The 13,029-nt window shown below is 47.4% G+C and overlaps 2 protein-coding genes across 3 annotated transcripts in view; both read left to right on the plus strand.

Annotated features, from left to right (window-relative positions):
* Positions 1 to 13,029, plus strand: part of LOC119449972 (gamma-aminobutyric acid receptor subunit beta) — a 214,093-nt gene that overhangs the window by 179,728 nt on the left and 21,336 nt on the right. For both annotated transcript variants that reach the window (XM_037713296.2, XM_049665557.1), the window contains exons 7-9: positions 6,828 to 7,285; positions 11,414 to 11,491; positions 13,014 to 13,029. The exon at positions 13,014 to 13,029 is cut by the window's right edge and continues 98 nt beyond it. In XM_037713296.2, coding sequence (XP_037569224.1) covers positions 6,828 to 7,285; positions 11,414 to 11,491; positions 13,014 to 13,029 — 552 coding nt within the window. The remainder of the gene's footprint in view (positions 1 to 6,827; positions 7,286 to 11,413; positions 11,492 to 13,013) is intronic.
* LOC125944696 (gamma-aminobutyric acid receptor subunit beta-like) lies at positions 2,987 to 4,040 on the plus strand. The gene has a single exon (XM_049665558.1). It carries the CDS (start codon positions 3,193 to 3,195, stop codon positions 3,886 to 3,888), a length of 696 nt encoding a protein of 231 aa, XP_049521515.1. The 5' UTR covers positions 2,987 to 3,192; the 3' UTR covers positions 3,889 to 4,040.

Consider the following 13,029-nt stretch of genomic DNA (forward strand, 5'->3'; position numbering starts at 1 on the left):
TTTCCTGCGCCACTTTTCAAGGCGCATAAGGTTCCACACGGGCTATGCCTTAGAGAAACATATTCCTCCTAAATTACCTCCAATCCACATAAACGAAGCTACGATAATCTCAATTGCCAAATAGCACGAGCACAATTGCAGTTTCCTGTTACAGCGCAGCGTCGAGGTCCGTGTACTACTTAGTCGTGCCATTTTCACTCACGCTGATTGCAACTGCAACGCGCAGACTTGAGATAGCGAGGCGCGCACCTGTTTAAATGTCTAGTAAAAAAAAATAACCAATGAGAGGACATGCACATTACATATTTGGCACTAACGACCGCGTCCTTGATTATTAATAATTGTACTGTGCAATATGAGCATTCGTTTTAAATTAAGCGCTTGGTAAAGGTAATGAATAGGGTTGAGCACGTCTGCGCTACCCTCACTCGGAGCAACAACTGCGCACATGGTCTGCTTCACGAACTAGCCGCGTTTTAAGGGACTGCGTTCGTGTAGTAGTCACAGCTCTCTTCTCTTTTATTGTGTTTAATAGCCCGTATAGAACACATAAAACATCAAACGCTGTAGAGCGTGGTGTTCACTGTCTCTGCCGTATACACCCTGCCCATCTTCTCTCATGTTGAGAAACGAGCACCTACACGCTCACTCAGCACATGCACTTTGGCTAATAAGCTCGCTGCCCAATGCGCGCGCTCCAAGTTTCGCACTGTGCTGGGAGCCGTGTAGCTGCTGTTTTGCAACATGACATTGTACTCGTCACCAGCTGCATGCTCCCGTCTACCAGCAGGCGTAGATGCCACCGGCAGTTCGTTAGCTAATGCACAGCACCCACTGCGCGCTTTCCATTCACTCCTCTCGTCACAGTTTGCCCATTTTTGGCGAGCCTGCTCGCCCCTACCTCGAAGCGTCGTCAAGCTGTAGTCTTAGGTCGCTTGTAGTGGCTATACTGTAAGCGAGCAGGCAAACTGTGCGAGCTATGCCACGCCTACGCTTGCTTTTAAGGTGCGAGCAAACGACATGAGAAGGCCTGTGAAAGAATGTGGGCTTCGTAATCCTCTAGCCATCGGAGCTTCGAGCCGCTATGCAAAGTTCACACGGCACACGCCTCAGCTGATGGACGAGAGCACAGCTTCGAGCGACGAAGGCTTTTTTGTGTGCGTGTGTGTGTGTGCCCACGTCGAAGCCTGAGAGCGAGTGCCTGGTGTCTCAAACTTGGCGAAAGAGCGTTCTTTGAGAGAAGCCAATGCGATTCTTTCGGCTCAATCGGAGAATAAGAGAGAAAAAAAAAGCTATGCAAGACACAGAGAAATGCGAGGGGAGGGGGGAGACGTGTCGCCAGCGCCGCTGCAGCCGGCAGACTTCGCGTAGGTTTCTCGCGACCTGTGCGCCGTCGCGCGGGTGCATGCGACGACCAGTAAAACATGGTTTCCCCCTCTCCCCCACTTCCCCCTCTCACATCCGCCCTTGTCCTTCCTCTTCCGCTGTCGTTGTAGGAAACTACTCCCGGCTGGTTTGCGAAATACGGTTCGTCCGTTCCATGGGTTATTACCTGATCCAGATCTACATCCCCGCCAGTTTGATCGTGGTTATTTCGTGGGTCTCCTTTTGGCTCCACCGTAACGCTACACCAGCTCGCGTCTCCCTGGGCGTGACCACAGTGCTCACCATGACCACACTCATGTCCAGTACCAACGCAGCACTGCCTAAAATCTCGTACGTGAAGAGTATCGACATCTACCTGGGGACTTGTTTCGTAATGGTGTTTGCCTCACTCCTGGAGTACGCCACGGTAGGATATCTTGGCAAGAGAATCGCCATGAGGAAAGCCCGCTGCCAACAGCTGGCTAAGCTGGCCGAAGAGCACAGACAGAAGCGAGCTAACGCCGCTTCGGCCGGCGAGGCCGGCTCAGAGCCCTTGCTAGCCAGTCCTGAAGTGCCGGTAGTCAAGACGGTCGTAAGTACACGCTGCACTACCCAAACTCCCTTCTCGAGCTTTTTTTTTTCCTCGCCCGCACCTGCAAAGACGTCCCTGATGTCGCTGCTGATTTCTTGACAAAGAATTCTTCTTTCTTTTCTTTTTTCTAATCTTTCTTCTTTTCCCCTTGTTCACTTCCTTATTTCCTAATATCCTGCGTGTTCACCTCCGCACCGCTCTTTTGATGTTGTTCGTGCCGTCTTGCTGTTGTAAGTTAACGGCATGGGGCCCGCCGCAAGTCCTTCCGAGGGCACCTCGGTCGGAAACCACCAGGCCTGTGGCTCAGTTTACTGGTGGCAACGATCAAGGTAATTTCAAGGTAAGTGAGCTCAAGCCGTTGTGGCGGCGACTTTGTATACTACTCTGTAGAATGGCCTCTATTCCACCCTGTGGTATTATTCCGGAAGGTTCCTGCGGAAACAGTAAGTCTTGAATGCGTCCATGACAACGTGTAGGTGTTGAATGTTTGTGCGTCAGCATCTTCACTTCAACAATCGTGTTTTACTGGTGCGCGATACGTCCTCTACCGCGTTCTGGACGCTTGGTTTCACCTCGCTGCAAACAAACGTGACAGGGCGAGCGCGAAAATTCGCTACAGCGGTGGGACCGAGATGGAACAGACCGCGGTGTTGAGAAACGCCTGGCGTCAATGAGACGATTGAGCCGAAGGAATTAATGCCATCTGCCGCGATTGATGCTGGAGCCGCACAGTTCTCTGCCCACAGCACCAGCTATGATGTCAGGCACGTTGTCATGCATGAGCCTAGACTGCACAGCTTTTGCTTGTATCGAGTCTAGTCTGCTGTGATAGCACAAGCTTATGTTCATGCTTGCTTCCTGAGGACCATGTTCGTGAGCATCGTTACGTTTGCGTTCATCATCACGGAAGCTTTTACTGACGTCATCATTTCATGCAGTGCAATGATGGGATCATTGTGGCATATGGACATTACATAAAAGGATCTGTGTCGTCTTTATTGTTCGAAACGAAATGACATATAATGACATATTTTTCTAGGGTATACGTCCAAAGCTTATACTTATCTTCTGTGTGATTTTCTCCTCTATTTTGAAACAGACCGTTCTTAAGAAACAGCACACTCATTAAGGTAGTGACACCCCATTCAACCCAATAGAACTTTCCGAGAGGAAAGGTCTTGGCATCCGCTAAAACCATGTTGTAGCAACCAGGATCTGCTGTCGTGTGGGTGGTGATGCGCACGGGCTTCCTCAGCCACGTCATGGCGCCGGCCCACAGAGATGGCTTACCAATGGCCACCTGTTTCTCCACTTCCCTAGGGAACTACTCACGCTTGGTATGCGAGATACGCTTCGTGCGTTCCATGGGCTATTACCTGATCCAGATGTACATCCCTGCTGGCCTCATCGTCGTAACCTCTTGGGTGTCCTTTTGGCTCCACCGTAACGCTAGCCCGGCCCGCGTGGCCTTAGGCGTCACCACAGTGCTCACCATGACCACGCTAATGTCCAGCACGAACGCTGCACTGCCCAAAATATCGTACGTCAAGAGTATCGACGTCTACCTGGGGACGTGCTTCGTGATGGTGTTTGCGGCCCTCCTGGAATACGCCACGGTAGGATATCTGGGCAAGAGAATCACCATGAAGAAAACGGCCAAGCAGCAGCTGGCCAAGCTGGCGCAAGAGCATGCCTCCCGGAATGCACCGCCGCCCCCGTCGGAGCCCGAGCCCGAGCCGGCGATGGTCAGTCCGGAACTGCCCGTTGCCAAGATGGTCGTAAGTACATCGCGCCTATCCTTTTCCTATGGCCTGCCCCGCCACTTGCTTTGGACGCGTCTCTACCATCTCACTGTTGCTCTGGTTCGTCTTCTTTCTTTCATTATCTTCTCTCTTTCTCTCTGTCTCTCAGCCTTTCAATATTCACTCTAACCCCTCTCTCTTTCTCTCTCTCTCTCTGTATCCACCCTTGCTACTCCTGACGCAGCTTTGTAGTGGTGCAACAGTGTTTTTGTAGCGTTGCTTAACGAGACTGCTGTCTCCCCGACTCACTTTTGCCTCCCTAGCACGGAAGCCTCCTTCCTTCGGCTGGAACCGAAACAGGTCAACACAAACAAGGTTTGGTGCATTCCTCATGAAAACTCAGCTTGGTGTGAAACCTTTTGCATGATACTCTTTTTCCGTTCTTTTCCGGGGCTCTAGCCGCTACCCACGGTAAAAGGTAATGTATGAACGCGAGGGACGCTATAGCTTATCCGTCGAAGAGGTTTCATACTCGCGGCAGGCAGATGCGGAAGGCGATTCTTTTAGCGCGAACAGGCAGTTTCTGTCCAAATAACATAACTTGACTTTAGCCTTCTTTACACGTCTGTATCGCAATGCTCTTAGCAATCATTTTGGCTTGATAAATAAACCAAGCTCTAAATAGTAAGGATTGTGGTCACAATAAGCATTTGTCAAGCTTTCCCTTGAGTTAAAACAAGTGCGTTACCTTTGTAGTATTGTAATGTATGCACATCGCACAACGTGCAAGATGTAAGTGCTGCATGTCACGCCCGCAAATAACCACGATTTTACTGTCGCACCGTTATCCAAGTAACGTATATAATATTATACGATTGACGTTCACCAGCTTGTGGTGGATCCAGTATCCGCTTTTCTCAAATTTGGAGTTCTTGAGCCAGCCATTCAGCCCTCGACCGTAGTAATTATAGTCATTCCACTTCGCGTACCTATTTTATTTCTATAGAGACATTCTAAGGCACTCAGAAGTGTTTTACGAGTGTCACGGGAAGCTTTCTTCGTGTTTACTTTCGCGTACTCTGGCAGACTCTGAATGCGTGCACTTAAAGCGCTTTGCAGTGAGTAGCCACGGCTCGTATTACATCACTGTCTAACGGCACTTCATGAATGTGTCAGAATGGGAGCCAGAAATAAGGGAGCAACAAATTTTGAACACTTGATGAGCCCCTGCTTCAATGCGGTAATAGATTCTCTGATAACTAAGACGTGCGTCTTCGCGTTGCTACGGGTAGAAAGTAAATTGGTGATTGTTATTTATGCAAAACAGGCTGTGCGCCACACAAGTATTCCGAAGTACTTACATGAAGAATTCGTCTGATTGCCCAATGAAGCTTGCAACATGCAGTAATACGTTTCTCTTCAACGCGGTGCCGAAACGGCCTGAGATGTAGTAGGGGCATCATTGCGCTAATGGCAGGTACAACGGTCCTTGCGACTACATTTCTGGTTGCATCTACAAGATATCATGAGTGAATTCAATTTTCATGTAAGCGGCGCTTTTACGTTAGATCTAGAAATGTATTAAGCGTCTTATTCTGTAATAAATTAAATGACAATGTAACTAGCAGTGGCATAAGTGTATTGCTCCATGTTTCAATTTCGAGAGAACCGACAATCTGAAATCAGCGAATGCAAAATCGCTTGAAACTCGGTCCCGAAAGGCCATTACTCGTTCGACGTATTTTACAAATAATTTGGAATACGAAGAACCGGACGCGCTATCGACCTTTTACGATGTGTTGATAAGGTCGGCGCTTCTTCCTTCTTACTAGAGCCATACTGCTGCGTGCATTAGCTCTAAATTTGTCCAATTGCATTTAGGCAACGAGGACAGTTTGAAACCATCGACGATGCTCGTACAAAAAGAAATGGCTCCTGCGAAAACAGTCGTGTTTTCGACAACCACTTAAACTTTTGTACTTAGGGGACGAAACGGTAGTAGTGCTTCTTACGAAGACATTCCCACACTTTGCGCTTCACCAAATCAACGCTCATGTCTCACGATATAAGCACACGCATTCCAAGCACGTGACTCCAGCACCCCACTGCTCTAGTGAGAGCGCACGTCTCTTCCCTCCATTTCTCTGTGACTCACCGATTCGATGAGAATCGTCATTGTCCAGCCTTGTTTGGCGTAGTCGTTAGAAGGGACGGGAGCACACGCCAACGGCGAGGTCTTTTCACGTTCAAGGACAAACCCAAGTACCGCCTCTTCGTTGCCGCTTCTTTCTGGTGCTGAGACGGTAGCGACAGCCAACAGTTGTCGCTATGCCTGGCAGCGAGCGTGCGAAAGAGGCGACACTTCGGCAACGTCCTAGTAAAAATGTGTCACATGTTGCGTTTCCTTCACTTTGTATTGCAAGCTGGCACCGTAAAGAATGCGTAGCGACAAAGGATACGCAAATGGTGCGATCGTCGAGCCCGGTGAACTCTGTCTGTCATCTCTGAACCTGCGCCCCCATTTATTTATGATACTATTATTCGAGTGAATTTTTTTCTAAACTTCAAGAGCATCGTTGTTCCTTCAACGTTTCATCTCCAAGATCTTCATTTAAAGGTATGGCAACTGCTACGACGAGTACAAAGTGAATCAGATTGGAAGCAGATGGACCCACATAACCACTATCTCTTGACTTCTCGTCTCAAGACAGTGGCTGGAACCTGAGCCCTTCGTCATTCGCACGCAAGTATAAGGTGACCCAACACGATGACAGGTGTCATAAAGTCCTGACTAAATGAACTTCACGTCACTTATAACAGCCTACGTGGTTCCAGTAACTCAAGCAGCGGCTAGGATCGTAGAGCTCGAATCAAGTTTCATATGGTTCGCATATGGCCGACCAACTATCGGATGAGTATGGTTAAGCGGGGAACAACTCGGCTCGCCGCTTCGCGCCGATCAAAGCAAAATATCGATCGCGATGACCGACAGAGTTCACATGACTCGCCGTGCGTAAGCGCAATCCGAGTTCTGTTGCACCGTCTCGAGTATCGTTGCGGGAGCCGCGCGGCTTAAAACGCGCTCTCCTGCGGCGTGTGTCTCCTCCCCCTCTCCTTCCCCGATTCAGGAAACTACTCCCGCCTGGTATGTGAAATACGGTTCGCCCGCTCCATGGGCTACTACCTGATCCAGATCTACATCCCGGCCGGATTGATCGTGGTTATTTCCTGGGTCTCCTTTTGGCTCCACCGTAACGCTAGTCCAGCTCGCGTCGCGCTCGGCGTCACCACCGTGCTCACGATGACCACACTCATGTCCAGTACCAACGCAGCGCTGCCCAAAATATCCTACGTCAAGAGTATCGACGTCTACCTGGGCACATGTTTCGTAATGGTGTTTACCGCGCTCCTGGAGTACGCCACGGTAGGATATCTCGGCAAGAGAATCACCATGAGGAAAACCCGCTGTCAGCAGCTGGCAAAACTTGCAGAGCAACACAGGCAGAGATGCGCCGCCGCTTCTTCCAACGAGCCAAGCTCTGAGCCCTTGCTAGCCAGTCCTGAAGTATCCATTGTCAAGACGGTCGTAAGTGAACACTCTCTCTCTCTTTTCTTCTTCTCTTTAAGGTCTCGTTGTATTTTTGTTTCCCTCGTTACTCTTGTGTCGTCCTCATTTTTGTGTTTGTGTGTCTGTTTTCTTTTACGTCTTGCTGACTGCTCTCGCATATCCTCGCCTCTTTTTGGCGAGCAGCCGTCGTGAAGTGAGTCAGTTTGGTTTGAACAGCTTTATAACGACAAAAGCCGGGATTAGTCATTAACTTCGCTAGCTTGTTCAATGATCGTGCGCTCAAATTTCCAAGCCCAGTGTTTGTTGCCAGTTTTAATTCTTCATTTCTTGTCTACTTTTACTTAGATACACGTATTTTAGGTTGTACGTAGCATGCGTCTATATAAAAAAAAAGAGATATCTGTACATAAATTTTATTCATAAACCGACGCACTTTGTACAGTGCAAGTGTGGGGCCCCTCAGACGTTTTGCACAGTGCTGTGCTTGTTAATTTGTGAGTTTCTGCTGATATAGCCTTCTTCCCTTCGTAATGTCACATTTTTTTATTCTGTGCTTCTGTTGTATTAGCTGCCAATCCGCACGTTAGATTATATTTTTTTATTTTGTTTTCTCGAGGCCTGTCATGACTCATATCGAAAAGTGAGCCTTTTTACTACGCCGCATATGCTCAGAATTTCGGATTGAAGTAAATAATAAAAAAAGCACGACTGCGTGCCAACATCACTGATTTGAAGTGTGCACATTTGTCACGTTCACTACGGGGCACATTGAGTGGTAAGCGCGCACTGCCTTGCAAGCACCAGTCGTTTATATACTCCGTCTCACAACTGTGTCACACCGGAGTGGAGGCTACCAGGCGGCGCTCTGACGCAGAATACGTGACGTAGGGACACGTGAACTTCCACGATCGCTTTTTTTCCATTGGTGGAAGCCGCCATAGCTTCTACTGCACTGCCACATCTTCGTGAGACGAACACCTTATTCCGTTTCGCAGTAACCAGCCAGTGAATTTCAAATTATGAGGCGTGCTTCCGGGCGCGTCTGCAGACAATGTTTTGCCAACATTTTGCAATGCAAACATTTTGCAATGCAAACATTTTGCAGAAGATGTTTTGATACAAAAGGGCTTGTCTAGTATTGCGTTGACATGATCGCGACTCCTGATTGGCTTACGCCAGCTCCAGCATTCACGGCACTCTGAAACTTCTGTTTCAGAGTGACGTGAATGTATCCTTATCCGTTTTGCAATAGTATTATACTGTGGCAGCACTGTGGCAGAAGTGATCTACGGACACGTGTATTCCGGCAATTTATAATTTAGCTAGGCTTTGGCATCCACTCCAGTGCCAGAATATTGTGAAACAGAGTATAGGAAGGAGCTGACTCACTTCAAACCACGACAGTTATCTCTCTATATCTCTCTTTAGTTTATTCTACTTCACTGCAAGCATGTCGCATTCTTTCTTTTGGGCAGTTCACCAAACATTCTTTTAAAAAAAGCGGTTTACAATTTCCTTCACTCGCTTCGCTAGAGGCACCATGGCCACGGTAAGAGGTTAACGTATACAACTTGCACGGTGACTTTACTCGACGCTTATGTGCACGAGAAGGGACGTCTTTGCAGGGGCGCCATATCTATCCCTTCTCATCTTTTCTCTTTCACTTGCTCACCTTTCTCTCTCTATCTATCTACCTCTTTCAATAACAAGTGCTATGTGTACAGTTGTGAACTGAAGGAGCACGGCTGGCTAAGCCGGCAAGAGTCTTTTATGCGCTTATTATTTCCCAGGGAGCACCAGTCACGGTCGTTCTTCCATTCCAAAATTATGCAATAAAACTCTATAACGAGGAAAAGTGTTGATTTCGTGCGCGTACCTTGTCAAATCATAAAACCAGCTTTCTACAAGTTCAAAAGCTCCCCGAAAAGCAGCCTTTTCATAAGTATAAGCATTATTTAGATGTAGCAACATGTATTTATGATCTCAAATATGTAATCTCCGTTTCCATCGAGTAGTATTTAAATAAGAATCAGTATGTAGCATTTCCCAGCAGATTTTTTTATTCCACATCTGATATTAAAATACATGGTGTCGTTAAAGAACGATTCGCACGGAAGTGTTTTAAAAATAAATTCTAACGCTGTTTACCTTTATGCGCTGCGTGCTGTTCACCCTAATCCGCTCTGGTATGGTCGGCTCCCCGTATCTTTTCTTGTCTCGAGCTTGACTCTTATTGCCTCGTAAAACGAGCCCTTTTTTATCTCCCCGAGGTTTTCCTGACTCGGCGTTATTACAGGCCCTCTTCTCACGCATATGCGCAGCGAATAAACGTGTATAGCTAGGCTTCATCAACTTCTGACTCTTTTATTGCGTATCTCCTTTCCTAGTGTGCTCTATCTTTCTTCGCCCTTCCTTTTTTTTTCTTGCTTTCTTTTCTTCTTCTTCTTCTTATTCTTCTTGTACTTCTCTCACTGCTTTGAACGCTGCCGCATTGCCGGTCTCCGACGTAGCTCACGCACCCCTCTGCACCGCCACGCATTGCCTCTCTTGATCACGCTGTCACACGATCTGCTTACTCTCTTCTTCTTTTTTTATCTCTCTATGCTTTTTTTTTTACCCGACTCCATGGATATCTTGAATGCCGAGACACCGCTTCCGTTTCCTTCGTGACCACTCTATACTTCCTTTCTCTCGCTTTATTTTTCTTTCTTTTTTTTTTCGATGGCGCACAATGCCGAACCTCAGTCCACGGCACAGCGACTCTCCATCTGCGCCTATCTCTGCCATTCGTGTGTCAAATCGACAGCAGCCAGCGGAAACTGCACCACTTCTGTTGGCTTCAGCACTTGGCTTTTGCTCTGTGCGCATCAAAAAAACAAAAAAAAAGGCTCTTGCGCAATGCGGGAGCGTGCCCTCGTGGTGCAACTGCGCTGTCGATACGCAAGGCACTGCAGATGCGGGGGGCCACGATATAACATGTATTGCGTATGACGCTGCAACGGGTACGGTGCTAGAACGTGCCCGTCACGAACCGCTTCTATCGTTGGCGTGATTTAAAGCTTCAGAGCGCAGTCAAAGCTACGTAGGCTTCGTTTTTCTTTTATTTTTAAATTGTCGGAAGCCAAGTAACCTCATCGGTGGGGGACTAGGAGCAACCTTATTGATATTTTGCTATTTGTTTTGCTTTCAGTGTTAACATGAGTAAATCACACCGGAGAGTTGTCACTTGTGCAGACAGGATGTACACAACATTGAGAAAGAGCGAATAATGTTGTTTCTGGTAATATATTGTTAGCTACGCAAAGACTATAGAAAGAACAAACCAGCAGTGAAGGTAGAGGAAATAGCTACTACACCGCATTACTTTGTTACATATAAACTTACTAATCGTCAATTGCTGCCACTAGCGCTGGAAGACAATTTTCAATATCTGAATGTATGCCGTATCTAAGACTGCGAGGAGGAAATGAATATGCATATACTGAATACTGCTTTGTAACACTGTAGAAACAACGTGCATTGTAATGGCAAGTGACAACTAGTGAATCTCGCGCGTGAGAATGACAAATGAGGTTATATAACGGTCCATGTCCAAACATTTTGTGGTCGTAACCGCAGCATCAGTGGATAGCGGCACACAGTACTCTATATGGGCACATAGTCCCACAAAACTTTTATTCAAAAAGCAATCATCAATGTCAACAATATCAAACACAGTTCAATGTGTCTCTGTTGTACTCTCCACCTAATTCCTTCCCGCCAAAGAAGCAGACGCTCCACACTGACAATGGAGGGACGCATTGATGTCGCACGGGTAGGTTTAGTTCACGCGCGACACAAACATCAACTTACGCAACGCTGTCACTAAAGACCACTAGATAAGGCAACAATTTCGACACTAAGTTCTTTTGCTTGTAGATCGCGGAGTCGGTTCGTGTCGTTGGCTTGAGGAATGGTATTGTAATATCGCGCCATCTTAGGAATATATAGTCTGCTTGATGAGCGACGAAAAGTTTGAAATCAAAAGAAAGAGTCGAAAAGAGGCTCTCACGCGTCGGCGGTGCGGAGGAGCGCGCGAAGCGCATCGGGGCCGGAGTGGTGGAGCCCCAGTTGCGATCCTTGTGGGTGCCACCCCCGGTTTCCCAGGGTTCCTGTCAAGTTTGTCCTGCTGCGGTGGCATCCCAAGGACAACCGAGGGAAGCACCACCAACCGGATTTACCATGGTGAGTCGCCGAAAACGCCGACGCCGGTGCCAACGCGATGCGCGCACCAAACTCCGTGACAAATGTTCTCATCGTGTTTTTTTTTTTAATTTTATTCTTCGGCGCATATTGAAGGCAATGTCAGGAACTGATCATGAAACCTAAAAATTCGCGTCATTTTATTTTCTGAGAAAAGAGGGCGCGGCCACCAGTGCTTCATCTTTAAAAAGGTGCTTGAAACGAAGGACCATGCGAAGAAGGGAGACCGGACGCAAGTGTCGACGACAACTGTGCAGTTGTTGTTAACGCATGTGTCCTCGTCCTCCTTCTACGCATCTGTCCTCCTTTGCTTTGTCCCTGGTTCTAAGCGCCTTTTTAAAGATGAACCTGTACGAACTCGCCATGTCTTGCTATTATTACTAACCCCTCCTAAAAGCCGGCAAGGACATGTGTTTCTCATGCCTATAGCTTTGCCTTTGTTAAAAGAGCAATGAAGCCACACAACGAACGGCTGAAATGCTTCTTTTGTGCATGCTATTAACGGTGAGCTAAAGTTTAGAGGTAATGAGTTACACGGGGCCAACTTAATACTCATAAACAGTGTTATAGAGCACCAAAAAGAATTATTAAACCGCTAAGAGTAAAGGTTTACCCCACTTTTATTGAAATTCAGTTGATTAGACAGGGCAGATTTGCATAATACGAATAATAGAAGCCTCCGTCTGTCCAACTGCCATTGTCACCATAACATAAAAATTTCGTACATATGTACGAAAGTTGCAGTGCGTATAAGTTGCAGTGCGTATAAAGCGCTCACGTTGTCTTTACAATGCCGAAAACTCTTTGCGGTGTTGCCTCGAACGTGTAGCTCGATAAATATAGCCTCCAGCACGCGCTGACCTCTGACTCGCCATTATTTCAGTGTTAGTGTGCACCGCAATATGCATGTCGACAATATAGTGGCATGCATAAAAATGGGGAAATGGTTTGGTTGTTTCTTGTTGTGCGTATTCACAGCGGGTAAGAGAGTTATGTTTACGCTCGCAGATTTGCTTTCGATTCTCCGCATAGCTATGAAGCTGGATCTGCTTCAACGTTATTTTCTTGCTTGCGCGCCAACGTGCTTTTTTGTGCAAAAGCATCTCGCATTTTGGCTTCCAGCTTCTTGCGCTTTTTTACCGCACTTTCCGTATGAGTCATCTTTTTTTTTTCTTGTCCGCGAGCCATACTTAATATTGCACAGCGCTGTAATCAACTGCTGTGTTCTAGGTGTGACTTTCAGAAATCGTCTAAGTGTTCAGCGCGTTATCGCTGTGGCATCGTCTGCAGCAGCTGCTGGCAGCACACTGTCAGGCAACACCCACCTGAAATGCCGTTGGAAACATCACTGAAACAATGTTACAAACATTTCAGGCGCACCTAAGTGGACGTACCGCGGGATGGCGTTGTTAACTGGTGGCAGCCGAGCGTGGTTATTCTCTCTCTCTTTTTTAATTTCTCGCACTTAACCATTAACGAATGCTTTGTGGTCCTTGTATTTCAGGGTCGCAGAGGCGCAG

This window comes from Dermacentor silvarum, chromosome 4 (genome assembly GCF_013339745.2).
Source record: "Dermacentor silvarum isolate Dsil-2018 chromosome 4, BIME_Dsil_1.4, whole genome shotgun sequence".
In the NCBI taxonomy this organism is placed as follows: domain Eukaryota; kingdom Metazoa; phylum Arthropoda; class Arachnida; order Ixodida; family Ixodidae; genus Dermacentor; species Dermacentor silvarum.